The sequence below is a fragment of the Nothobranchius furzeri genome, chromosome 12, assembly GCF_043380555.1.
Source record: "Nothobranchius furzeri strain GRZ-AD chromosome 12, NfurGRZ-RIMD1, whole genome shotgun sequence".
Taxonomy (NCBI): Eukaryota; Metazoa; Chordata; class Actinopteri; order Cyprinodontiformes; family Nothobranchiidae; genus Nothobranchius; species Nothobranchius furzeri.
This window is the reverse complement of record NC_091752.1, coordinates 72589980-72617479: the sequence shown is the minus strand read 5'-3', so window position 1 is coordinate 72617479 and position 27500 is coordinate 72589980. Positions and strand designations below refer to the sequence as shown.

General features: G+C 48.7%; 1 protein-coding gene across 3 annotated transcripts in view; it reads left to right on the top strand.

Annotated features, from left to right (window-relative positions):
* Nucleotides 1–19334, top strand: part of LOC107376174 (choline transporter-like protein 2) — a 38001-nt gene extending 18667 nt beyond the window's left edge. For 2 of the 3 annotated variants that reach the window (XM_070543078.1, XM_070543080.1), the window contains exons 2-22: nt 4412–4460; nt 4529–4602; nt 5321–5405; nt 5699–5783; nt 5867–5980; nt 6184–6244; nt 6325–6448; nt 6546–6629; nt 8909–9021; nt 9446–9577; nt 9659–9758; nt 9843–9935; nt 11155–11239; nt 11311–11573; nt 11708–11802; nt 11871–11974; nt 12620–12693; nt 12770–12840; nt 13174–13262; nt 13331–13415; nt 18896–19334. In XM_070543078.1, coding sequence (XP_070399179.1) covers nt 4412–4460; nt 4529–4602; nt 5321–5405; nt 5699–5783; nt 5867–5980; nt 6184–6244; nt 6325–6448; nt 6546–6629; nt 8909–9021; nt 9446–9577; nt 9659–9758; nt 9843–9935; nt 11155–11239; nt 11311–11573; nt 11708–11802; nt 11871–11974; nt 12620–12693; nt 12770–12840; nt 13174–13262; nt 13331–13415; nt 18896–19002 — 2087 coding nt within the window. In that variant the 3' untranslated portion in view covers nt 19003–19334. The remainder of the gene's footprint in view (nt 1–4411; nt 4461–4528; nt 4603–5320; nt 5406–5698; nt 5784–5866; nt 5981–6183; nt 6245–6324; nt 6449–6545; nt 6630–8908; nt 9022–9445; nt 9578–9658; nt 9759–9842; nt 9936–11154; nt 11240–11310; nt 11574–11707; nt 11803–11870; nt 11975–12619; nt 12694–12769; nt 12841–13173; nt 13263–13330; nt 13416–18895) is intronic. The other variant, XM_070543079.1, reaches the window with a different exon arrangement.
* Nucleotides 19335–27500: the final 8166 nt, after the last annotated feature.

Here is a 27500-nt window from a genome sequence, read left to right as displayed (position 1 = left end):
GTGATTCTAATAGTTCAGCTCCACTGTTCGTGATTCTAATAGTTCAGCTCCACTGTTCGTGATTCTAATAGTTCAGCTCCACTGTTCGTGATTCTAATAGTTCAGCTCCACTGTTCGTGATTCTAATAGTTCAGCTCCACAGTTCGTGATTCTAATAGTTCAGCTCCACTGTTCGTGATTCTAATAGTTCAGCTCCACAGTTCGTGATTCTAATAGTTCAGCTCCACTGTTCGTGATTCTAATAGTTCAGCTCCACTGTTCGTGATTCTAATAGTTCAGCTCCACAGTTCGTGATTCTAATAGTTCAGCTCCACAGTTCGTGATTCTAATAGTTCAGCTCCACAGTTCGTGATTCTAATAGTTCAGCTCCACAGTTCGTGATTCTAATAGTTCAGCTCCACTGTTCGTGATGCTAATAGTTCAGCTCCACTGTTCGTGATTCAAATAGTTCAGCTCCACAGTTCGTGATTCTAATAGTTCAGCTCCACAGTTCGTGATTCTAATAGTTCAGCTCCACAGTTCGTGATTCTAATAGTTCAGCTCCACAGTTCGTGATTCTAATAGTTCAGCTCCACAGTTCGTGATTCTAATAGTTCAGCTCCACTGTTCGTGATTCTAATAGTTCAGCTCCACTGTTCGTGATTCTAATAGTTCAGCTCCACAGTTCGTGATTCTAATAGTTCAGCTCCACAGTTCGTGATTCTAATAGTTCAGCTCCACAGTTCGTGATTCTAATAGTTCAGCTCCACTGTGCGTGATTCTAATAGTTCAGCTCCACAGTTTGTGATTCTAATAGTTCAGCTCCACAGTTCGTGATGCTAATAGTTCAGCTCCACAGTTCGTGATTCTAATAGTTCAGCTCCACAGTTCGTGATTCTAATAGTTCAGCTCCACAGTTCGTGATTCTAATAGTTCAGCTCCACTGTTCGTGATGCTAATAGTTCAGCTCCACAGTTCGTGATTCTAATAGTTCAGCTCCACAGTTCGTGATTCTAATAGTTCAGCTCCACTGTTCGTGATGCTAATAGTTCAGCTCCACTGTTCGTGATTCTAATAGTTCAGCTCCACAGTTCGTGATTCTAATAGTTCAGCTCCACTGTTCGTGATTCTAATAGTTCAGCTCCACTGTTCGTGATGCTAATAGTTCAGCTCCACTGTTCGTGATGCTAATAGTTCAGCTCCACTGTTCGTGATTCTAATAGTTCAGCTCCACAGTTCGTGATTCTAATAGTTCAGCTCCACAGTTCGTGATTCTAATAGTTCAGCTCCACAGTTCGTGATTCTAATAGTTCAGCTCCACTGTGCGTGATTCTAATAGTTCAGCTCCACAGTTTGTGATTCTAATAGTTCAGCTCCACAGTTCGTGATGCTAATAGTTCAGCTCCACAGTTCGTGATTCTAATAGTTCAGCTCCACTGTTCGTGATTCTAATAGTTCAGCTCCACAGTTCGTGATGCTAATAGTTCAGCTCCACAGTTCGTGATTCTAATAGTTCAGCTCCACTGTTCGTGATTCTAATAGTTCAGCTCCACAGTTCGTGATTCTAATAGTTCAGCTCCACTGTTCGTGATGCTAATAGTTCAGCTCCACTGTTCGTGATTCTAATAGTTCAGCTCCACAGTTCGTGATTCTAATAGTTCAGCTCCACTGTTCGTGATTCCAATAGTTCAGCTCCACTGTTCGTGATGCTAATAGTTCAGCTCCACAGTTCGTGATTCTAATAGTTCAGCTCCACTGTTCGTGATGCTAATAGTTCAGCTCCACTGTTCGTGATTCTAATAGTTCAGCTCCACTGTTCGTGATTCTAATAGTTCAGCTCCACAGTTCGTGATGCTAATAGTTCAGCTCCACAGTTCGTGATTCTAATAGTTCAGCTCCACTGTTCGTGATTCTAATAGTTCAGCTCCACTGTTCGTGATTCTAATAGTTCAGCTCCACTGTTCGTGATTCTAATAGTTCAGCTCCACAGTTCGTGATGCTAATAGTTCAGCTCCACAGTTCGTGATTCTAATAGTTCAGCTCCACTGTTCGTGATTCAAATAGTTCAGCTCCACAGTTCGTGATTCTAATAGTTCAGCTCCACAGTTCGTGATTCTAATAGTTCAGCTCCACAGTTCGTGATTCTAATAGTTCAGCTCCACAGTTTGTGATTCTAATAGTTCAGCTCCACAGTTCGTGATTCTAATAGTTCAGCTCCACAGTTCCATAATGAACTAGTCCACAGCAGCGAGCGGGTTCCCTCAGAATTCTGACGTTTTCCACGTGTTGCCACCGTTGGGTCCGCTCTGGTACCCCGCTGCAGCTTCTACCCCAGCATCATGCTGCTTGATGGGCTTTCAGTCAGGTCAGGTGAGGTGAGGTAGGAAACAAGGATGTGAGGTAGGAAACAAGGATGTGAGGTAGGAAACAAGGATGTGAGGTAGGAAACAAGGATGTGAGGTAGGAAACAAGGATGTGTGGTAGGAAACAAGGATGTGAGGTAGGAAACAAGGATGTGAGGTAGGAAACAAGGATGTGAGGTAGGAAACAAGGATGTGAGGTAGGAAACAAGGATGTGAGGTAGGAAACAAGGATGTGAGGTAGGAAACAAGGATGTGTGGTAGGAAACAAGGATGTGAGGTAGGAAACAAGGATGTGAGGTAGGAAACAAGGATGTGAGGTAGGAAACAAGGATGTTCCTAAAGAGCAAAACATTAAAACTTTAAATAAGTCACTTTTTAAAATGTTGTGAATGAGTTTTCTGTTCGTTCCGACAAGTGAGAGAAAGAAGTTGAACTCTGGTCATAAGGTGCACCAACGCTCTAAAGTAAAGTAGGAACTAGTTACTGTGACAAGTGTGTCCTGATTGGACATGCCTCCTGTATTAATGGTGTGCTTAATTTGTGTTTGATGCTAGGAAAAATCAACGGTAACACCCCCTGAGGTCAGGGAACAGTTTTTAACCCACTTTCGAGGTTCGTTAAAGCAGCTGTGGTGGAAGATGTCTGTTTTACAAGAGAAACCCCGAAGGGTGCATCTAAAATCTGTTACCTGTAGAAGTTATTTTCTCTGAGGTAAATTGAACGCACCGTGAGGTCCATCCTTAACAGCATAGACATGGAAGAGTAGACACCAGGCTGCATTTGTGGGGTCTACATAAAGTCTATGCTAGCAGGATGTTGTTAGCCTCGGCTTTAGCGCCATGGAGACCAGGGCGCTGGTCCACGAAGCAACTTCAGAAAATCGAGGCTTTGCTGATCAGACCTGCTTGACAAAGTGCACCTGTTCACTCAGGGATCGGTCGTTACCATGAGCAATGCTCAGGTGGATTCAATCCTCTAAGTCAATCACGGCTCACGCGCGTCCGCAGGCAGACCCTGTTAATCGATGCCAGATAAATGAGAATGGCAGTAAAGGACAGCCTTGTTCTTCATCCAGACGGAGCGATAATCATTCACCCATGCCTACGAGGACTACAGAGGTATCAGGGCTAAAACAGACCATGAGCTGTTTGATTAAAGCTGTTCAGTCAGAACCCCCAGAGTTGACGCGTTTCCATGGCAACGCCAGAAGGCCGCTTCATCTCCTGTTTCTCCACTTATTAAATAAAGTCATCATTGATGTGGCTTTCATGTTCTGCTCCAGAGTCTGGAGGTTTAGAGACGGGAGGACTTTGTTTCTGCTGCAGCTGTGAGTTTTAAGGATAAACGTTGGTGGTGGTCATGTGACCCTGAAGTTAACGCTGTAAACACATTTAGCATATAGATTACACACTGACGAGGACAAACATCACGTATGTCATTTCAAGCCTCATTCTGGAGTATTTGTCTTGTCCGATGGCACCATCTAGTGGCCGACAAGCATATCACACAAGGTTTCTCCTGTTTTTTTAAGATGGCGACTTCACGTTTCTGTTTCTAAATGTGCTTCTGTAGCGACAAACGCCTAAAACACGTTTACAAGTGTTGTTGTCATGTCTCTATTTCAGAGTTGTGCTGCTTACGCTACATCACCGTACGTGACGAGACTTCTACGGGTTTCTGATAACTCATCATTTCTGAAAGGGAAAACTCCAGAAAGCTGCTTTAAATCAAACATTAGCGTGATTGACACGCGTGCCCAGAGTACAAGCTGTTAAATTCAGTCCTTTTACGTATGTGTTAATGTTGCTGTTGATGTGTCCTTTGGCAAGACGCTTATCCCACCCTGCCTGCTGGCGGTGGTCGTTACTTAGGAAGCTTAACAGCCCAGACGAAGCCATGGGCAGCCAGAGCAGTCACAGGCAGCCCAGTGCTCACGAGCAGGAGATGGCGACACCTCTGCATTCACTGATTTTTACACGTTTACGCCTGGTTCCACGTACTCGGTGGTCCTCATTAACGCTTTTATTTCAACAAGAAGGAATAAATGATAACAACTCTTTTTTTTGCAGGACAGCCAAAAACATACGATGCCAACTTTAAAGGTCCGATCCAGAACAGGTGAAGAACTTTCTCTCAGAACCATCTTCGTGTTTCTCTTTTCACCCATTCACACTTTTTGTTTTCAGGAGCTGCACGGACGTCATCTGCTGCGTCCTCTTTGTCCTCGCAATCCTGGCTTATGTAGCTGTCGGGATCCTTGGTCCGTGTGTGTGTGTGTGTGTGTGTGTGTGTGTGTCTGTGTGTCTGTGTGTGTGTGTGTGTGTGTGTGTGTGTGTGTGTGTGTGTGTGTGTGTGTGTGTGTGTGTGTGTGTGTGGCCGGGTGTGTGGCCGGGTGTGTGTGTGTGTGTGTGTGTGTGTGTGTGTGTGTGTGTGTGTGTGTGTGTGTGTGTGTGTGTGTGTGTGTGTGTGTGTGTGTGTGTGTGTGTGTGTCTGTGTCTGTGTGTCTGTGTGGCCGGGTGTGTGTGTGTGTGTGTGTGTGTGTGTGTGTCTGTGTCTGTGTGTCTGTGTGGCCGGGTGTGTGTGTGTGTGTGTGTGTGTGTGTGTGTGTGTGTGTGTGTGTCTGTGTGGCCGGGTGTGTGTGTGTGTGTGTGTGTGTGTGTGTGTGTGTGTGTCTGTGTGGCCGGGTGTGTGTGTGTGTGTGTGTGTGTGTGTGCATGTGTGTGTGTGTGTGTGTCTGTGTGGCCGGGTGTGCGTGTGTGTGTGTGTGTGTGTCTGTGTGTGTGTGTGTGTGTGTGTGTGTGTGTGTGTGTGTGTGTGTGTGTGTGTGTGTGTGTGTGTGTGTGTGTCTGTGTGGCCGGGTGTGTGCGTGTGTGTGTGTGTGTGTGTGTGTGTGTGTGTGTCTGTGTGGCCGGGTGTGTCTGTGTGTGTGTGTGTGTGTGTGTGTGTGTTTAAGTAAAAATCTTCTTGATGTTTTCCAGCTTGGTCTCAGGGAGACCCGAGGAAGGCGATCTACCCCACAGACAGTCGAGGACAGTTCTGTGGACAGGCCGGGACTCCTCTTGAGTGAGTTGGCTCCAGTGTGGATGGAAACCAGCTGCTGCTGGAACTGGTTTTAGTCACCGTCATGTACCGTTCTCTTCTATAAATGGCTGTTATGGAGGGTTACTTCACTGGTGCACGGTGGGGTAATCTAGGATACAAACCTAACTGAAACTGGAGCTAGCAGCTGGGAAACCAGAGCTTAGTGGTCTTATAACTGGCTGCTGTTAGCAGCAGACCCGTCTGGTTTCACGCGAAACGTCGTCCAGTAGAACGGTGGGGTGATCCGTGTACTTTGTTGTGTTCTGCGTTTACAGAAATAAAGGCCTGTTGTTTTACTTCAACATCATGAAGTGCGCCAGCCCCATGGTGCTGCTGGAGTTCCAGTGTCCCACCACACAGGTGTCCTCTAAACCCGTACGCTCACACGTGGGATGTAGGCCCACTGCTTTGCTGATCCTGTCTTTTCTGCTCTGGACCTTCAGCTGTGTGTGGAGAAGTGCCCTGAGACCGCCATGACCTTACTGAAGGCCTACAGCAACCCTAAAGACTTTGCTTATTACAAGAACTTCTGCAAGGAGGAGCTGAGCAGTTCAATGGTGAGCTGCAGTCTCTCATGTTCAGATTTTACGGGAAACAACCGAGCGGGAGTCAAGTTCACCAGAGAAAAGCTCCTGGATCTTCTCCCAGCTGGTTTTCCTAAAAACATAATGACCCTCCGGCCTCAGAAGAGCCAGATGTGTGGTTCAACACAGCTGTTCTTGTTCTGATGTCGTCTTTTCTGTCTCACTCCAAATGTTAGCCTGTTCAAGAGATCCTCAAGCTGGGCCTGTGTCCTGCTGTGCTGCTGCCCAGCAAAGCCAGTGAGTTAACAGATGTTCCACGCATCTGGAAGGGTGGCTCCCACCTTTGAAAGGGGAGTTAACGTGGTGTTCTCTTTCAGTCACCCGTCGGTGCTTTCCAGCTCTGGGCCTAAAGGGAGGCGTGGTAACCGTGGGAAACCAGACCACGTTCGATGACGGACGAGGGAACAGCTTAAATGCCAACGATCTGGTGAACGGAGTGAAGTGAGTGGGAACGAGGAAGTCTTCTCTGACGGGGGCGTGTCTGCAGTCCCAGCGGCTCACCTGAGGGACCTGTCTGTTCTCGGGTTTCTCTCCACAGGAACGCCACGGTGGTCATGGAGGCTCGTCAGGTGGTGATGAAAGTCTTTGAGGATTTCACCCAGTCCTGGTACTGGATCCTCATGTGAGTTCTGAGGTGGACGTCCATTACGTCTTGTTTTACGAGTCTAATCTGTCACCCCGAGTTTAACGTGAGCAAGTCTCCTACCCCTATTTCCTGATGGTGGACTGGCTGAACGTTGGCTCAGCTCTGACCCTCAGCTCGGCGCTGAGAGCTCGGCCATTTTATTGGAGAGAGAGAGAGAGAGAGACATTTCCCATAACCACGAAGGGTAGATATGGCTTATATCTCCTCTCCAGAGCTCAATCTGGAGGCAGGACTGGGTTTTGGTGCAGCGTAAGCACAGCGGATCCCTGCAGTAAACATTCGGCTCATGCACGGAGCTGCAGGATTTTCCCAGAGCGCTCCCAGAAAGTTCGTTAAAAAAATGAACTCCGTCCCGCTCTGCAGCTCATCCTTTCTCCGTAAATCTGGAGGCAGAACCGACGTTTACTTTTTAAGGTACCGACCGAATTCCATAGTACCGACCGAGCACCGATTCACGTCATTTCAAACGGTGCCTCGTTTCGGTACCCGTCCTTCATAACGAGAACTTGCCTAGACAGCTGCGCATGCACAAGAGCGTTATGTCGTCGGTCGCTGCGAGCCAGTTGTAAACAGAGCAGCATGGTAGAAAGAACGCACGCTAAAGCTTGGGTCCACTTCACTAAATGTGATGGGTAACTGGGTGATGATGAAACCAGCGACAACGATCTAAGTGAGACATCCTCATCTTAATCTGCTCCGGTAGGTAAATAAAATGTTTAAGATAACGTTAGCTTGATATGTTAGCTTCCGTTTCGCTAATGGTGCGTTCGCTTTCTCCTCGGAACTCAGAATTCCCGACTAGAAGAACATGAACGCGCTCTAAAGTTTGGCTTTACTTTACTAAATGCGACGGGTGATTGGGTGAAGATGAAACCAGCGACAACGATTTAAGTGTGAGGCATCATCGTTTTAATCTGCTCCAGCAGCTAAATAAACTGTTTAAGATAACGTTAGCTTGATATGTTAGCTTCCATTGCTACCATTGTTATCAGCTAATGGTGCGTTCGCTTTCTCCTTGGAAATTCTAACTTCCCAGTAGGAAAAATCAAATGAAAAAAGATGGCAAAAAGTTTAATTATCAGCTTATAAAACTACAAGGACGATGTTAAAATACAAACAGTTGTATGTTATTTATCGTGATATTTATCAAATATTGTTATATATTGAGAAAAATATATATTTAATTATAAAGGAGAATTAAAATATTAAACACTCAAAAGTATCGAAAATTGGTACCGTTAAGTACCGGTATCGATTCCTAGGTACCGGGAATTGGTGCCGGATCGATTCAAATGTCAAAGGTACCCATCCCTAGCTGTGAGAGAGCTAGCGTTAGCTGCGCCCACCTCAAGGCCATTCGAACACTCAGAAGATAAAACAAAGCCAGAGCTGCTGTTGCTGGCTGCAGCCCACCTCCTGCTCCCAGCAACCGAACAAACGCCATCTCTCCGTTTTCGTACTCGAGTCCATCTTCGCATTAGCAGTTCACCGCTACATGAAGCTAGCGGACACGTAACTCCACCTCCGGTCTCGAAACAGGAAGTAGATTTCGTGGGCTTTACAACAGTAATGGTGATGCTTGTAGCTAGTCTCAGAAAGTTCACTTGAGTTACTTCAGCTCGATAAACGTAAAGTCAAACTATCGGCTCGGATCTGAAGTACAAAGATGGGACCGGGATCGGGACCGGGACATCCCTAGCTGAACGGACAAACGCACGTGTCGCACCTGGAAGGAATCAAACTCTGTAATTGTTTTGATAACGAGATTGAAGGGAAATGCCGTCTTGTCTCATTAATAAAGTAAATGTGTATGATGTCAGTAATATTTGTAAGCGTGACCGGAACCGTTAGAGGTGTTCTAACAACTGAAGGTAAAGACTTCAGGTGTGTTCGTCAGGTTCACCTGCTCTCATCCACCAGCTGGGCGTGCTTTTGGACCACCTGAACGTTGCTTCTCACAAGCGCCGCTAGAACACACGATGCTGACGTCAGTCGTAGCAGCTCCACATAAAGGAGCCGTTCTGGTCTCTGATTGGTTCTTTTTTATGTAGCCCTGCCTGTCCCGTTTTCTAATTGGATCTTTGTTGCGCTCCGTTTTCATCGTCTTTCGTTTGTCAGCACAAATGTTGGTCATCATTAGTCATACTTTAGTCCTTGTTGATGTTTTAGTAACAGATAAATACTTTTGACTGGTTCCAGTTGATGATGTCATAACTGTTCGACAGACTAACCCCCTCCCCCCCACACCTTTGCAGTGGTCTGGTCATCGCCATGGCCGTCAGCCTGCTCTTCATCTTCCTGATGCGGTTCCTGGCGGGCATCATGGTCTGGATCATCATCGCCTTGGTGCTACTGGTGATCGGATACGGTGAAAACACGATTTCATCATCTCTAAGTGATTCGGTCATCTTGGCCCAGAGCAGCTGTAAACGGTCCTTCTGAACATCCGGCGTCTCAGCTTCAGGCGTTCCTGTACAGATGCAGCCACAGCTGGATTACTGTACGGAGGTTCTCTCCTGGCAAACCGTTTCAAAACGTACAAAGCTTTATCGACGAGCTTGAGCACACCAGGACGGTCAGTGAAGGCAAAGACGCCGTTATTCTTAGTAATCGCTCTTTCATGGAAACTAAACGGGAATCGTATCGCTGCGACCGTCTCGTTCTTCATGTCCACCGTAAGTGTTGGTGGGGACACGTCCCCGTGTCTCTGGCCAAGATGACATGTTAGAGCAGGTCTTTCTAGTGCACCTCTGGTTCTGGTCCGAGCTCTAACGTCTGGTTTGGGCTTTTAGGCATCTTCCACTGCTACATGGAGTACGCCTCCCTAAAGGGACAGCCCGGAGCTAACGTGACGATACAGGAACTGGGTTTGCAGACGGACCCCACCATCTACCTGCAGATCAGACAGACCTGGCTGGCCTTCAGTTAGTACACGTGCCATACCTGGATGACCTCACGCTTCCTTTGGTTCTCCACGGGATGACTCTGGATCTCCTCTGTTTCAGTGATTATCCTGGCCATCGTGGAGGGAGTCATCATCCTGATGCTCATCTTCCTGAGGAAGAGGATCCTCATCGCCATAGCCCTCATCAGGGAATCCAGCAAGTCAGATTCCAGTCTGCTGCATAAGTCTGTTTGCTACTGATGCCTCTGGACTTGTGTAACCGTCAGTAATTCTGGTCTCTGCAGAGCCATTGGACACATGATGTCGTCCCTGTTTTACCCGCTGTTCACCTTCCTGCTGCTGGTGATCGTGGTGGCGTACTGGGCAGTGACAGCTGTGTATCCTTTAGTCACCACGAGCAGGTGACCCCAACCAGAGGTTGCTCCACGTGCTGCGGCGAACTCCTAAAACACCAAAACAGTTTTCTCAAGTTCGTTCTGTAGAGGCAGCATATCCCGTAAAAGTCACCGTTAGCATCCTTCTGATAGAGCAGCGGCTCTACTCCGAGCCCCTCAGCTTATAGCAGCCAATCAGGAAGGGTGGGCGTGGCCGGCAGCTGCTCCTCTCCCGTAACGTGAAAGACCCTGAAACTGGTGACCAGGGGCCTCGTTTATCAAGCTTGCTTACACACAAAACGGGGTCGGGAAACTGCGTAAGCAACTTTCCACACAAACGTTGGGATTTATGAAAGAACTTAGCGGAAAAATGTGAACAACTTTAAGTTGACTAAGGACCTGGCTCACACACATGCTGGACATGGAGAGCACCTGCAGTGCTGCTGCTGAGAAGATACAGTTATAAAATCCTGCAGCATTATCAGTTGTACGCACGCACGCACGCACGCACGCGCACACGCACACGCACACACACACACAGCCTGAAGTGCAGAATATCAGCAGGGGGACAGATTGAGACAGAACATCATGCGTGTGTGACAGTGTGTGTCCTGTCACTGTGACCTGATCATGCGCCCTGGCTACTTGTACAGGGGAGATCTCTGTTTGGGTGACTGGTTAGCGCGCGTGACTTTCACCTTGGAGTGTGGGAATCCTGATTGGACCATTTTGTTTTATATCTGCCACAGATCTCTCTGAAGAAGTCAACATTGACGGCTTCAGCAACGCTGTGCCACTCCGTGGATTTTCTCTTATTTGTTTTGCAAAAGCACTTCCTTTCATTTCTCCTCCTCACCCACAGGTACCTCATCTTCTACTTGTGTGACATAGCGCTTCCTTGATCTGCGGTCGTGATCGAAATGCTGCAACAGCCGGCTTATGTATATGCATGAGGTCCACAAGGCACTTTGCATTGACCATTTATGGCAGTAAGTGGGCGTGGTGAGGGCGGGATGTGACCAGAATGCAGCTGAGAACCTTTCTCGTTAGTCTCTGATTTATGAAGCGGAGACTGCGTGCAGCTGTGCGTCCTCCATGTTTGATAGGTCACACACCTGCTTGGCGTAAGTACTTTTGTTTACTGAGCTTAAGTACGGTTTTAGTAAGGATTCTACGCCATGTTTGATAAATGAGACCCCTGGGCCTTAACAGAACAGATCAGCTTCTTATCTACGTCCAACCAGGCCATCTACAAGGTGTTTAACGAGTCGGAGTGCACCTACTCCAGGAACAACTGTGACCCGGCTGTAAGTTCACCGCCTCGCCTTCATCGGTCAGGCTGCCTCCGTGTTAAAGGTCGACTGCTGATTATCTCCAGAATTACTCGACGAGCCTGATGAAGCAGCAGTGCCGGGACTCGGAGTGCCTCTTTGCCTTCTACGGGGGGGAGACGGTGTACCATAAATACCTGATCGCGCTGCAGTTCTACAACGTCTTCCTCTTCTTCTGGTGCGCCAACTTCGTCACGGCTCTGGGACAGATGACCTTGGCCGGCGCCTTTGCCTCGTACTACTGGGCCTCGGACAAGACCAAGGACGTGCCTAAGCTGCCCGTCTTCTCCTCCATGGGGAGGGCTCTCAGGTGTGGACGCAGGTTTCTGGTTAGGGTCAGGGTCATGGCTGTGCTCTCATGAGCTACTTGGCTACTGTGTGTAAATCTGCAGCAGGAGGTGCTGGAAAGCGCTTAGATCACATTGAAAGTGCTTCCTGTTTCAGGTATCACACAGGAAGTCTGGCGTTCGGATCTCTCATCCTGTCAATCGTTCAGATCATCAGAGTGCTGCTGGAGTATTTGGACCACAAGCTGAAAGGTGTGAAGCGCCGAGTCCAGAGATCTGGAGACCGAGGCCCAGACGTTAAACTGCTGGTTTTTCCTCAGGAGCCCAAAACAAGTGCACCAAGTTCCTGCTGTGCTGTCTGAAGTGCTGCTTCTGGTGTCTGGAGAAGTTCGTCAAGTTCCTGAACAGGAACGCCTACATCATGGTGAGAGAGGTGTAACGGAGCAGGAGCCCCGGCGTCGCACTCGCTTTCCTCTGAGATGAATACAGTTTAGCAAAGAGGTCAAATCTGTTCTGTAGATGATCAGGTTGCTATGGCAACGCAACACAGGCTGTGCCAGTGTAGCTACCCAGAGATGCTACTGATCACACACACACACACACACACACACACACACACACACACACACACACACACACACACACACACACACACACACTGGTCAGAGGTGTGTGTGTGTGTGCGACCGACATGGACGGAGCCTGGGTTGGAACCCGTGACCCTCTGGTTTTAGGGTGAACTCCTATGGTGCTGTCGGCCATGTTGGATGCACCACCTGCCTTGGGCCACCATGGCCCATGTGTAGCGTCCTAGCAGCTGGACGGCTGCCCTGACCTCGGCGCTGTTGGACTCGAAGTTAAATCGTGTGTGTGTGTGTGTGTGTGTGTGTGTGTGTGTGTGTGTGTGTGTGTGTGTGTGTGTGTGTGTGTGTGTGTGTGTGTGTGTGTGTGTGTGTGTGTGTGTGTGTGTGTGTGTGTGTGTGTGTGTGTGTGTGTGTGTGTGTGTGTGTGTGTGTGTGTGTGTGTGTGTGTGTGTGTGTGTGTGTGTGTGTGTGTGTGTGTCCTCTAGGTGGCAATCCATGGCAGAAACTTTTGTGCTTCTGCCAGAGACGCCTTCATGCTCCTGATGAGGAACATCATAAGGTGACGCTCGCCCCGACCTGAACCCTTGGGCCGTGTGGGTTTCAGGCTGACGAGGGTTTTCTGCTTTACCCGACAGGGTTGCTGTGGTGGACAAGGTGACCGATTTTCTCCTGTTCTTGGGGAAACTTCTCGTCGTCGGGCTTGTGGGTGAGTCAGCTGGTTAGGGTCATAGGTGTGTCCGGGTGAGTGGACACCTGCCTCGTTCCCTCACCTTTACTGCAGTCTGAGAAGTGTTTCTACTGTTGGCCACGAGTTAGATCTTCAGTAGGAAAAGGAATAAATGTTCCACTCAGATGTTCTAAAGGGACCCAGGCGAATGCTCCTGTCTACAGGATCAGGCCACTAGGTGGCACTGTTCATCTAAACATATGAAGGTTTTTACACCGATGATGATTTTGGGTCCTTAAAAGCACCAGAGCAGCTTCTCCGGTCCTGTCCTGCCAGTCGAAGTGGAGGGTTAACTTTACCCGTCCTCCACAGGAGTCTTTGCCTTCTTCTTCTTCTCTGGAAGAGTGAAGGCGTTTGAGAACACGGCTCCTCACCTGCACTACTACTGGGTCCCCATCCTGGTGAGAATCGGGTCGGTGTTGGCTCATGATGACGGCGTTGTTTTGACACTTCCTGTTCTGTCCACCAGACTGCAGTGATTGGCTCGTACCTCATTGCTCATGGATTCTTCAGCGTGTACGCCATGTGTGTGGACACGCTGTTCCTCTGCTTCTGTAAGTGATGTTCATCCTGGTGGAGATGCTGTAGCTGCCGCTGCTTTGGGCCTGTCACTAATTCTGAGTTGCTGCTAATTGTCGTGCTGTTGCCTGTGGTGACCTTTAACCTTCCGCCTTGGCTTGCTGGTGGTTTGACTTTCTCCTTTTTGTCTCCTCTCTTTCCTCACGTCCTTCTTTTCCCTGCACTCCGGACTCTCCGCCTCCGTGTCCTTGACTAAACTTTCATTCATCGTAACACAAACACGCATGAAGGTGAAGATCTGGAACGCAATGACGGGTCCGCTGCCAGGCCCTATTGCATGTCGCCGAGTCTTGGTGAGGTTCTGCTGAAGGACGCGGCAGAGGAAGCGTCCGTGTCCTCGGCGCAGCCGCAGCTCCAGGAGGACCACCCTCAGGACCACACAGCTTAGAGTGAACAGTCGGTCCTGAACGGGCCGCAGACTCGCCTTTGTGATGGACGGTGACGGCTAAAGCTTTTCTTTCCTTGTGTTCTTCATTAGAAGAAAGCAGAAACCACGCTGGCTGGACTGGGCGTGTTGCCGTGGTTTCTGTTTGCCACACGCTAAAGAACAAACAATAGATGTCAAAGCAGCGTTTGGCCGTGGGGAGCGCTCCTTCTGATGCTGTCAGATCAGACTTGATCCTAACGGGGCGGGTCTACAGGGTCTTGGGTCTGCAGGGTTAGGGTCTACGGGGTCTTGGGTCTACAGGGTCTTGGGTCTACAGGGTTAGGGTCTACAGGGTTAGGGTCTACAGGGTTAGGGTCTACAGGGTCTTGGGTCTACAGGGTCTTGGGTCTACAGGGTCTTGGGTCTACGGGGTCTTGGGTCTACAGGGTTAGGGTCTACAGGGTTAGGGTCTACAGGGTCTTGGGTCTACAGGGTCTTGGGTCTACGGGGTTAGGGTCTACGGGGTTAGGGTCTACGGGGTTAGGGTCTACAGGGTCTTGGGTCTACAGGGTCTTGGGTCTACAGGGTCTTGGGTCTACAGGGTTAGGGTCTACGGGGTCTTGGGTCTACGGCGTTAGGGTCAACGGGGTTAGGGTCTACGGGGTTAGGGTCTACGGGTCTTGGGTCTACAGGGTTAGGGTCTACAGGGTTAGGGTCTACAGGGTCTTGGGTCTACAGGGTCTTGGGTCTACAGGGTTAGGGTCTACGGGGTCTTGGGTCTACGGCGTTAGGGTCTACAGGGTTAGGGTCTACAGGGTCTTGGGTCTACAGGGTTAGGGTCTACAGGGTTAGGGTCTACAGGGTTAGGGTCTACAGGGTCTTGGGTCTACAGGGTCTTGGGTCTACAGGGTCTTGGGTCTACAGGGTCTTGGGTCTACAGGGTTAGGGTCTACGGGGTCTTGGGTCTACGGCGTTAGGGTCTACAGGGTCTTGGGTCTACAGGGTTAGGGTCTACAGGGTTAGGGTCTACAGGGTTAGGGTCTACAGGGTTAGGGTCTACAGGGTTAGGGTCTACAGGGTTAGGGTCTACAGGGTCTTGGGTCTACAGGGTTAGGGTCTACAGGGTTAGGGTCTACAGGGTTAGGGTCTACAGGGTCTTGGGTCTACAGGGTCTTGGGTCTACAGGGTCTTGGGTCTACAGGGTTAGGGTCTACGGGGTCTTGGGTCTACGGCGTTAGGGTCTACGGGGTTAGGGTCTACGGGGTTAGGGTCTACGGGGTTAGGGTCTACGGGGTTAGGGCCTACAGGGTCTTGGGTCTACAGGGTCTTGGGTCTACGGGGTTAGGGTCTACAGGGTTAGGGTCTACGGGGTCTTGGGTCTACAGGGTTAGGGTCTACAGGGTTAGGGTCTGCAGGGTTAGGGTCTACGGGGTCTTGGGTCTACAGGGTCTTGGGTCTACAGGGTTAGGGTCTACAGGGTCTTGGGTCTACAGGGTCTTGGGTCTACGGGGTTAGGGTCTACAGGGTTAGGGTCTACGGGGTCTTGGGTCTACGGGGTCTTGGGTCTACGGGGTCTTGGGTCTACAGGGTTAGGGTCTACAGGGTTAGGGTCTACGGGGTCTTGGGTCTACAGGGTTAGGGTCTACAGGGTCTTGGGTCTACAGGGTCTTGGGTCTACAGGGTCTTGGGTCTACGGGGTTAGGGTCTACGGGGTTAGGGTCTACAGGGTTAGGGTCTACAGGGTCTTGGGTCTACGGGGTTAGGGTCTACGGGGTTAGGGTCTACGGGGTTAGGGTCTACGGGGTTAGGGTCTACAGGGTCTTGGGTCTACAGGGTTAGGGTCTACAGGGTCTTGGGTCTACAGGGTCTTGGGTCTACAGGGTCTTGGGTCTACGGGGTCTTGGGTCTACGGGGTTAGGGTCTATGGGGTCTTGGGTCTACAGGGTTAGGGTCTACAGGGTCTTGGGTCTACAGGGTTATGGTCTACAGGGTTAGGGTCTACAGGGTTAGGGTCTACGGGGTCTTGGGTCTACAGGGTTAGGGTCTACAGGGTCTTGGGTCTACAGGGTCTTGGGTCTACGGGGTCTTGGGTCTACGGGGTTAGGGTCTATGGGGTCTTGGGTCTACAGGGTTAGGGTCTACAGGGTCTTGGGTCTACAGGGTTATGGTCTACAGGGTTAGGGTCTACAGGGTTAGGGTCTACGGGGTCTTGGGTCTACAGGGTTAGGGTCTACAGGGTCTTGGGTCTACAGGGTCTTGGGTCTACGGGGTTAGGGTCTACAGGGTTAGGGTCTATGGGGTCTTGGGTCTACAGGGTTAGGGTCTACGGGGTCTTGGGTCTACGGGGTTATGGTCTACAGGGTCTTGGGTCTACGGGGTTAGGGTCTACAGGAAGAAATCAGATGGCCTAAAGAGGTTACTAGTATTAGTGTCTTAAGCAGTCTTTTACACACACACACACACACACACACACACACACACACACACACACACACACACACACACACACACACACACACACACACACACACACACACACACACACACACACACTTTCTGGCTCTTTAGATCAGACATTAGTTAAGGATTCAGTGCAGATTCTGATCACTGTTGTCTCTTAATTGTGACGTCACTAAGGCGTCCATCCTTCACCTCTCCCTCGGAGATGGGGGAGGGGTTAGTTAATGTGGCTCGGGTAGTTGGGATGCCTCCTGGACGCCTCCCTGGTGAGGTGTTCCGGGCATGTCCAACCGGTAGAGACCTACAGGAAGACGCTGGAGGACTACGTCTCTCACCTGGCCAGGGAACACCCTGGGATTCCCTGGAGGAGCTGGCCCAAGTGGGTGGGGAGAGGGAAGTCTGGGCCTCCCTACTTAGGCCGCTTCCTCCGCGAGCCGACCCGGATTGCAAAGGAAACCGGATGGATGGATATATTAGAACGTTAACGGCATGAACAACATGTTTTCAGCTAGCTTGTTCTGTTGCAGCTTTACCAACTGAAAACGGGACAAACGTTAGCTTCCTAGCTAAAGCTACAAGTCTACAGGGCTAACCCTAAAGCAGCAACATCAGTAGCTCTCCTGCATTAGCTTAGGGAACCTTTAGGACGTAACGTTTCAGATGCTAGCTATTGCATCACTCGCGGTCCTGCGCGTACACGGCTTCATCCTCCCAGGGTGTCGCACTGGGGCTGCTTGGCAGTGATGATAGTTGGGTAAAGGTTTAGGACAGGTGTGTGTAAGCGTGTGTGTCGGGGCCAGCTGAGCCTTTTCTTTGCTGTTTTAACCGTCGGCGCTGTTTCCAAACCACTGTTTAACCTCCACTGTGCCACATGTGATTACAGGTGCTGGCCAGTAAATTAGAATATCATCAAAAGGTTGAAAATATTTCAGTAATTCCATTCAAAACGTGAAACTTGTACATTATATTCATGCAATGCACACAGACCAATGTATTTCCAATGTTCATTACATTTAAATTTGATATTCATAAGTGACAACTAATGAAAACTCCAAATTTGGTATCTCAAAAAATTAGAATATTCTGAAAAGGCTGAATATAGAAGACACCTGCTGCCACTCTAATCAGCTGATTTACTCAAAACACCTGCAAAGGCCTTTAAAAGGTCCCTCAGTCTTGTTTTGAAGGCACCACAATCATGGGGAAGACTTCTGACTTAACAGCTGTCCAAAAGACAATCATTGACACCTTGCACAAGGAGGGCAAGACACAAAAGGTGATTGCTAAAGAAGCTGGCTGTTCGCAGAGCTCTGTGTCCAAGCAAATTAACAGACAGGCGAAGGGACGGAAAAAATGTGGTAGAAAAAAGTGTACAAGCTCTAGGGATAACCGCACCCTGCAGAGAATTGTGACGACAAACCCATTCAAAAATGTGGGGGAGATCCACAAAGAGTGGACTGCAGCTGGAGTCAGCGCTTCAAGAACCACCACGAGGAGACTCATGAAAGACATGGGATTCAGGTGTCGCATTCCGTGTGTCAAGCCACTCTTGAACATGAAACAGCGCAAGAAGTGTCTCGCCTGGGCCAAGGACAAAAAGGACTGGACTGATGCTGAGTGGTCCAAAGTTATGTTTTCTGATGAAAGCAAGTTCTGCATTTCCTTTGGAAATCAAGGACCCAGATTCTGGAGGAAGAGCGGAGAAGCACAGAATCCACGTTGCATGAGGTCCAGTGTAAAGTTTCCACCGTCAGTGATGGTGTGGGGTGCCATGTCATCTGCCGGTGTTGGCCCACTCTGTTTCCTGAGGTCCAGGGTCAATGCAGCCGTCTACCAGGAAGTTTTAGAGCACTTCATGCTTCCTGCTGCTGACCAACTTTATGGGGATGCAGACTTCACCTTTCAACAGGACTTGGCACCTGCACACAGTGCCAAAACCACCAGCACCTGGTTCAAGGACCATGGTATCCCTGTCCTTGATTGGCCAGCAAACTCGCCTGACCTTAACCCCATAGAAAATCTATGGGGTATTGTGAAGCGGAGGATGCAATACGCTAGACCCAACAATGCAGAGGAGCTGAAGACGACTATCAGAGCAACCTGGGCTCTCATAACACCTGAGCAGTGCCACAGACTGATCGAGTCCATGCCACGCCGCATTACTGCAGTTATTGAGGCAAAAGGAGCCCCGACTAAGTATTGAGTGCTATACATGCACATTCTTTTCATGTTCATTCTTTTCAGTTGGCCAACATTAGAGAAACAAACATTTTTTCATTGGCCTTTAGAATATTCTAATTTTCTGAGATACCAGATTTGATGTTTTCATTGGTTGTCACCTATAAATATCAAAATTAAACGTAATAAACATCGGAAATACATTGGTCTGTGTGCATTGCATGAATATAATGTACAAGTTTCACGTTTTGAATGGAATTACTGAAATATTTTCAACCTTTTGATGATATTCTAATTTACTGGCCAGCACCTGTATACAGCAGTGATGAAGTCTGCATTTGAGATAAAGCTCTGGTTTAGTTTTACCCACTGGTTAGTGAATGTGTGACAGATCAGGGTTCTAGTTAGAACGTCTGTTCTTGAGTCAAACCCTGTGGTTGAATCTTCCAGTGGAGGATCTGGAGAGGAACGACGGCAGCCCGGAGAGGCCCTACCTGATGCCCGAAAGCCTCCGCAAAATCCTCAAAAAGAAGAACAAGACGGACCCAGCTCAGTAGAGGGCCGGCCCGGGTCTTGGTGAGACGGGACCATTGGTGTCGAGGACAACGGGATCTAAACGAGTTCCGGTTCCCCCGGACTTTGGACTGCAGGCATTTTTAGCTTTAGGTTTTAAGTGTTGTGTTTTAAACCCTTCATGCATGTGTGACTCTGAATATTTGCTGCGAGTTTGTTTTGGTATTTTATCTTCTGAGTGGCTGAGCGTGGATCGTGTCTGATGCTGCTGAACTCTTGTAGGACCGGAAGTGTGCGGATTCATCTCACTCCGTGTTTGTTTGGAGTTCAGATTTCTTATGGTGCAATTTTCAAATAAAAGCTTTGTAAGGAAAAAGTGGCGCTTCGATCTGATTGGTCACGGTTAGCTCCACTCTAAAGATAAAACACACGCTGCTGAAGACACATCACCACCTTCCCAGCAGCGCCGCCCCCGTGCTCGACAGCCGACCCAGAGGTCACGACCTCTCACTTTAACAGGAGTCTGCTGTAGGATCCACTGAGTTTCTGGTTGGATCCTAAAGCTTCGTCCGTGTTGCTGAAACTTCTCTGTTACGTCCGACAGGAGGTGTTGAGATGTGAAGGAGGGGGTAACACAAGAAATACGACGTGGAGTTGAAATGGGTTGAATTGTTGTAAAAGGTCCTAAAAGCAAGAGCAAACATGGCGAGCGTTATTAAAATAATGCAAATGAAAAATTCACTGTAAGGTTAACAGTTAAAGCAAATAATCAACCATATAAAACACCTGTTGAAACTATTAAGTTTTACCAAACTGAACAACGAAGTTAGTAAAAGTCCGAGTTAACATTAATGCACAGTCGACACTAGGTGACACGCACCAAAGATCCATATGGATCACTCACAGTTACAACTATTACAGTTAAGACTCATCAAAACGAAGGGGTTGAAGCCAGAACGAGGCCTGGAGGACAGAGAACCCCTGCACTGCTGAAGGCACAGCCTTTTTATCCAGGTGTGGGTCATCAGCAGCCTGGAGGAGGGGGGGCGGGGGGCGGGGTCATCCCGGCTCCTGCATCCCACTGGCCAGGCTGGCAGCCGGAACGTCCACAAAAAGGTTTTAATAAAACTAAACGAGCCGACTGAACCAAACCGGAACACGCCTTTAAGCTTGGAAGGTCAAAGGTCAACTGGCTAAAGCAATTGGCCCCTAAATGAGGACTTTTGACATTTCTCATTATTTTAAAGGTAATCCTTAAACGTGCGGCACGGCCTTGTTTATTGTTTATTTAGTGTTTGGTGTCACGGAACACGTCGGACGAGACGAAATCTGTGTGTGTGTTTTTCCATGCACGCGCGCGTGTGTGTGTGTTTTTCCGTGTGTGTGTGTGTGTGTGTTTCCGTGTGTGTGTGTGTTAGATAATTCATCAGAAACATGAACACCAATAATCTGACTGGAACATGATGATTTCTCTGGTTCTAGTTAAACGTTTGTGTGATTCACCTGCTGTGTGTCTGACCATCGATGTGAACACATGAATTATTCACAACAGACGTTACGTAACATGAAGTCATGTGTAATTGAAGGTGTGTTTAGGCTCAGGTCCTGGATTATTCTGGAGCAGCCTGCTAGTCCTGAGGCTGACGTAGTCTGATGTGTCCCAGCCTGAGTGACTTGTTCTGCTGGACCTTCACAAACATCCTTATGGTTCTGTAATAAGCACTAAGGAGCTTCATGCTTTCATTCAACCAGCTGGACTTAATCCCACTGTCGGATTAGCCCACCCAACCAATGAATCTGGCCCTGAAGACCCTTTAAAGGGACCGGCCAGCTGAGAGAATAAGATGCTTTATTATTGTGTACGTGCTTCATGGAAGGTTGTGGGGGAGTTGGTGCATCTCTGTGTTTTAGGTCCAAACGTGTAATTCTACTGGAACAACCAACAGGTCCTGAAATGATTGTTCCACTCCGGTGCAGCAGGTGGCGACACGCGCCCTTTTGTTAGCTTGTACCAACAGAAGAAGTAAACGGCAGAAGGAGACTGCCATAGACGGGTACCCATAGATATGTATATAAACGTGTACATATATATATATATATGTGTGTGTGTGTGTGTGTGTGTGTGTGTACCACCTCCAGCAGATGGGGGTGAGGTGTCTAGCCCCACTGCCACAGATTGAACGGGGCTTGAACTTGCTACCCTCCGGTTGCTCTGTCCTGTTCCGTGTTCGGGACTCGGAGTGTGATTCCGTCCTGTTCCGTGTTCGGGGCTCGGAGTGTGATTCCGTCCTGTTCCGTGTTCGGGACTCGGAGTGTGATTCCGTCCTGTTCCGTGTTCGGGACTCGGAGTGTGATTCCGTCCTGTTCCGTGTTCGGGGCTCGGAGTGTGATTCCGTCCTGTTCCGTGTTCGGGGCTCGGAGTGTGATTCCGTCCGGTTCCGTGTTCGGGGCTCGGAGTGTGATTCCGTCCTGTTCCGTGTTCGGGACTCGGAGTGTGATTCCGTCCTGTTCCGTGTTCGGGACTCGAAGTGTGATTCCGTCCTGTTCTGTGTTCGGGGCTCGGAGTGTGATTCCGTCCTGTTCTGTGTTCGGGGCTCGGAGTGTGATTCCGTCCAGTTCTGTGTTCGGGGCTCGGAGTGTGATTCCGTCCTGTTCCGTGTTCGGGACTCGGAGTGTGATTCCGTCCTGTTCCGTGTTCGGGACTCGGAGTGTGATTCCGTTCTGTTCCGTGTTCGGGACTCGGAGTGTGATTCCGTCCTATTCTGTGTTCGGGACTCGGAGTGTGATTCCGTCCTGTTCCGAGTTCGGGACTCGGAGTGTGATTCCGTCCTGTTCTGTGTTCGGGACTCAGAGTGTGATTCCGTCCTGTTCCGTGTTCGGGACTCGGAGTGTGATTCCGTCCTGTTTCGTGTTCGGGACTCGGAGTGTGATTCCGTCCTGTTCTGTGTTCGGGGCTCGGAGTGTGATTCTGTCCTGTTCCGTGTTCGGGGCTCGGAGTGTGATTCCGTCCTGTTCTGTGTTCGGGGCTCGGAGTGTGATTCCGTCCTGTTCCGTGTTCGGGACTCTGAGTGTGATTCCGTTCTGTTCCGTGTTCGGGACTCGGAGTGTGATTCTGTCCTGTTCTGTGTTCGGGACTCGGAGTGTGATTCCGTCCTGTTCCGAGTTCGGGACTCGGAGTGTGATTCCGTCCTGTTCTGTGTTCGGGACTCGGAGTGTGATTCCGTCCTGTTCCGTGTTCGGGACTCGGAGTGTGATTCCGTTCTGTTCCATGTTTGGGACTCGGAGTGTGATTCCGTCCTGTTCTGTGTTCGGGACTCGGAGTGTGATTCCGTCCTGTTCCGAGTTCGGGACTCGGAGTGTGATTCCGTCCTGTTCTGTGTTCGGGGCTCGGAGTGTGATTCCGTCCTGTTCCGTGTTCGGGACTCGGAGTGTGATTCCGTCCTGTTCCGTGTTCGGGACTCGGAGTGTGATTCCGTTCTGTTCCGTGTTCGGGACTCGGAGTGTGATTCCGTCCTGTTCTGTGTTCGGGACTCGGAGTGTGATTCCGTCCTGTTCCGTGTTCGGGGCTCGGAGTGTGACTGAGACAAAGTGTTTGGATATCAGCTCAAACACAGAATGGGAACGTTATCTTAAATTATAGCACATGTAGCTAAGACATTTCTAAGTAAAACTAAATCCTGATATTCATTGACCAGATCCTAGCAGCTTGTGTGTGACGGTGACATTCAGGGGAGCGAGATGATCCAAGATTTCAAACCAGACTTCCCAGAGTGGCACGATGATGGTCTGTCATTTCAAGCCACGCCTCAAACTGGTCCGATGATCTCTAAAGATGATTTTAGTCTCGCTGCTAAAGTACGGAAGAAATGTGTGAAATATAAATGTGGTACGTGTTTGCTTTGGCTCTCGCGCAAATATGCTGGAACAACGAACGTTCCACAGCATTCCGGTTCTGCCGTAGTCATGAGTGTTCAAACCTTCTAAAGGCATGTGCGGCTTGTGCTCTGGTGATAAGGAGCCGTCTGTTGGCATTCCTCTCTCTCCGTTGCTGCTTCTGTCTAACTTTAAAGTCTTACAATTCCCGAATCCAATGTCCAAATTCTGAAGTTAGTCAGTAAGTCGCTGTGGGGAGAAGGGCTCGAGGACCAAATAACAACCCCAATTCTAGAACCAATAAGTGTCCTTCAAACTGGAAAATGTCCAGAATCCAGATGGGGTGGGTGGGTGGGGGGGGGGGGGGGGTGTTAAGGTGTGTGTGTGTGCGTGCTTCTCCGTCCCCTGTGAGTCGTGGTGGATGGCTGCTTACTTACTGAGCGAGGATCCTCTGGAATTTTTTTCCTATCGGAAAACTGCGTAAGCAACTTTCCACGCAAGCTTTGGGATTCATATAAAAATGTAGCAGAAAACTGTGCGCAACTTTAAGTTGACTTGAGGACCTGCTGCTGAGCAGATACAGTTATGGATCCCAGCAGCATTATCACTCGTATTACCACACAGAATTCATGAATCTTCTCGATCAGTAGACGAACGGTGGAGATGTGGTTTATGGTGGAACGGCTGGGCATGAAGCCAGACTTCTGGGGCGGCGGCTGCTCCTGATGGCCGGCAGAGCACGGGTGAGCAGGATCATGGTAAAGAGCTTGCTGGGGATGGAGAGCAGTGGGATGCCTTTGTGGTTGCACACAGAGTAGTGAAGGGTCCAGGTGGGGCTGAGTCTTGGCGTGCTGGTTGGCTTGCAGCTTTAGCTTGAGCTGGGCCGGACATTCCACGTGGCCACACCGGTTCTGTGATGAAGGTTGATCCATTCTTGTTGGTTGGGGCCAGGCATGGGTCCATTATCGTGTTGGGCAGTCCAGATTCTTTCTCTGGTAGGTTTTGTAACAGGGGATTTGTCCTGGGTGGGTTGATAGCCCTCCACAGGACAGTCGGTTGGCAGGGCTGCTGCCTCACAGTGTACCGGCACGCTGGGGTCTTTGTTTGTCTGGAACCTACCTTGGAGACTGGCCCGCCAAGGGGGACCCTACCAGGAGCAAGCTCCCGATGGTATCGCTCTCCAGGGTCACTGGAACACGCAAGCCCTCTCGCCACAGCAAGGCCAGACCCAAGAGAGAAATATCCCACACGAGTGATAATTAAGGGATTAAGTGAGTTTATACTTTTCTACACAATTAGCTATAAAACAACAACATTTAAAGCTTAAGCAGCCTGTAAGGGTTTCCTGTAAATGAATGTCTGCTTCATGTCAGACCTCACGAGATCCACGCATCTATTAGCACAGAAAGTGTGTGAAAGACTTTCAGCTACTAACCACATCAAACAAGTGTGTGAGGCAGCCATCTTAAAAATGAGTCTGATGTAGATCTACGGGTGGAGAAGAACTTCTCCCACAGGTCTGGGCATGAAGGCGCCTGTGTTAGGCTAGGCCTCTGCTCTGTGTGCTTCGTCATCACTTTCTTGCATGTTGGTGATCGGTTTGATTATATTTGTCGCCTTATCAAGTTTGTCAACAAACTGTGTCTCAGCTGTCAGTCAATACCATTAAGATCGGCACACACTTTTCCGCATTAAGGAGCATATGCAGATAGCTTGTGTTACCTGGGACAGGTATGTCGAATTTTTCTCTCCAACTTTTGTTTGTGCCACGCCAGCACGGGAATGCTCGCGGCCCTCAAGCCGCCGTGGATGGAGAAGGAAGCGTGGATCTAGAGCTGGAATCCAGTCCAGGCTAAGAAAACATTATGGGAAAACATCTGTATGGAGTGAGTCCAGATTTGCAATGAGTAAGTGATGCCTCCGACTGGTGCCAGTCTATGCACCACAATGTGGTCCCGTGGAGGCGCCAGTGCTGTCCCATGCGGTGCCGCGATCGTGGCTCTCGCACCGGACTTTCCCGTCCCAACGTAGCCGGTTCCATACATCCCGTGAGCGGATCCTCCGAGCTGCCCCCTACCAGGCGGAATGTGTGAATGGCGCCTGCTCTCCAGTGCGGTGCCAACCTGCCCAGAGCGCATCAGCGGCCCAGTGCGCAAAGACGGCAAGGATCGCCCTGCTGAACGTTCGCTCCATAGCGAATAAAACTTTCATCCTTGGAGATATGTTTAATGAAGAACGTCTGGATTTAATGTTTTTGACAGAAACTTGGCAGAGGGAACAAGATCACATGCTTTTAAATGAGTTGTGGCCACCTGGCTGTTCTGTGTTTGGGACCCTGCGCACCGAGCGGCGAGGTGGCAGACTCGCTCTTATCTACAGGGACTGCTTCTCCTGATGGTTTATGAACCAACCCTCATACAACTCCTTTGAGCTGCAAATAGTTAAGGTTAGGAAAACTGACTCATTTTACTGTGTTTTAGTTTATCGTCCTCCTGGTCCTGCACGCAGGTGTTTAGATGAATTTTCAGAGTTCTTGTCCGGTGTTATTAAACTTGAGAATGTTTTAATCCTTGGAGATATGAACATTCATATTGATAATCCTTCTTGCAAGACAGCATCAGAGCTACTGAATCTCACTGAGTCATTTCATTTTAAACAGCATGTGTCTGGCTCTACACATTCGAAAGGCCATACCTTAGATGTAGTTTTGTCTTTTAGCCTTAATATAGACGAGCTGAGGGTTGTGGATGTTCATTTTACTGATCACTGCTGTGTGGATTTTAATCTGTTTTAAATTAGAAAGTAAACCTCATTAAGTAATTTCCCAAAGGCGAATTATAAGTCAAACTGCTGTTGAAAATGTCTCCAATCTGTTTGAGTCAGAACGTTTTGATGGTCACAGTGATGCTGATCATTTTATTGACTCATTTAATAGTCACTGTTTGTCCCTTCTAAACGAGGTTGCCCCAGTTAGGGAACAAATATCTTTTTCTAAAAACACTATCCCTTGGAACATCAAGCTGGTTAGGAGATCTTGCCGTAAGGTGGAACGTTTGTGGAAATCTACAAAACTTGAGGTCCACGGATTGCATCTATAACAGTTGATCTCATCGCTCAACGAGTTGATTAAACAGGCCAGGTCTTCATACTTTTCTAACCTTGTGAACATGAACAGGAAAAACCCTAAATCCTTGTTTGACACCATCAGTAAAATTGTTTCACCGCCAGCGTCCATGGTACCTGTATTTTCTACTGTGGACTGCAACAGATTTTCAAACTTTTTTGTAACAAAAGTTGATGACATTAGGGCTAGTATTACTCCATCCCCTGTCTTAAACTAATACTGGGCTAGTGTTACTCCATCCCCTGTCTTAAACTAATACTGGGCTAGTGTTACTCCATCCCCTGTCTTAAACTAATACTGGGCTAGTGTTACTCCATCCCCTGTCTTAAACTAATACTGGGCTAGTGTTACTCCATCCCTTGTCTTAAACTAATACTGGGCTAGTGTTACTCCATCCCCTGTCTTAAACTAATACTGGTCACTCAGATAGCTTGTGGTCCTCATTTATTCCTGTTACTGTGGAGGACATAAAAGCTGCTCTGGAAAAGATGAGGCCTTCTTCCGGCCCATTAGATGTAGTTCCCTCATCACTGCTCTTGAAAGTTTGGGGTGCTGTTGGCCCACACATCGCCAAACTCTTTAACATTTCGCTTTCTACTGGGTCAGTTCCAAGCTACTTCAAACAAGCAGCCTTAAGCCCTATTTTGAAAAAGCCCAATTTGCACCCATCTGAACCTGGCAACTATAGGCCAATTTCAAAACTCCCTTTTTTGGCTAAAGTTCTGGAGAAGTTGTTGGCAGGGCAGCTGACTACTTTTCTGGACCTTAATAATGTTTTAGACAAGTTCCAATCAGGCTTTCGTAAGATGCATTCCACTGAAACAGGCCTTTTAAGGGTATCTAATGATGTACTGATGGCGGCAGACTCTGGCTAGTATACTGTACTGGTTTTATTGGATTTGTCTTCAGCTTTTGACACGGTTGACCATAAAATTCTGTTACACCGACTACACAATGACTTAGGATTTTCTGGTACGGTTCTGAAGTGGTTTTCTTCCTATTTAAATAACAGAACATTCTCTTTATGTGTAAACAAGATTAGGTCTGAAGTCACATCTTTGCTTCATGGTGTTCCCCAGGGCTCGGTCTTTGGCCCAATTTTGTTTCTTTTATATATTTTCCCTCTTGGGGAGATTATCAGAAGCTTTACTAATGTGTCCTACCATTTATATGCAGATGACATTCAACTGTACTGCTCTCTCTAGGACACAGAGTTTAACAAGCTAGCTGATCTACTTGATTGCATTGAGCGTATTAAGGACTGGCTAGCCGGTAACTGTCTTCAGCTGAACTCAAGTAAGACCGAAACACTGATCATCGCTCCGGAACAGAAAGTGCTTTTAATCAAACAACACCTCGGTTCGCTGAGCTCCTCAGTCCAGACCAGTCTCAGAAACCTTGGTGTTCTTTTTGACCAGTCCATGTCTTTGAGCTGCCACTCACAACATTTAGTAAAGAACTGCTTTTATCATTTGAGAAACATTTCCAAATTGAGAGCTTTTACTTCAGAATGGGACTTGGAGATGATTATCCATGCTTTATGTC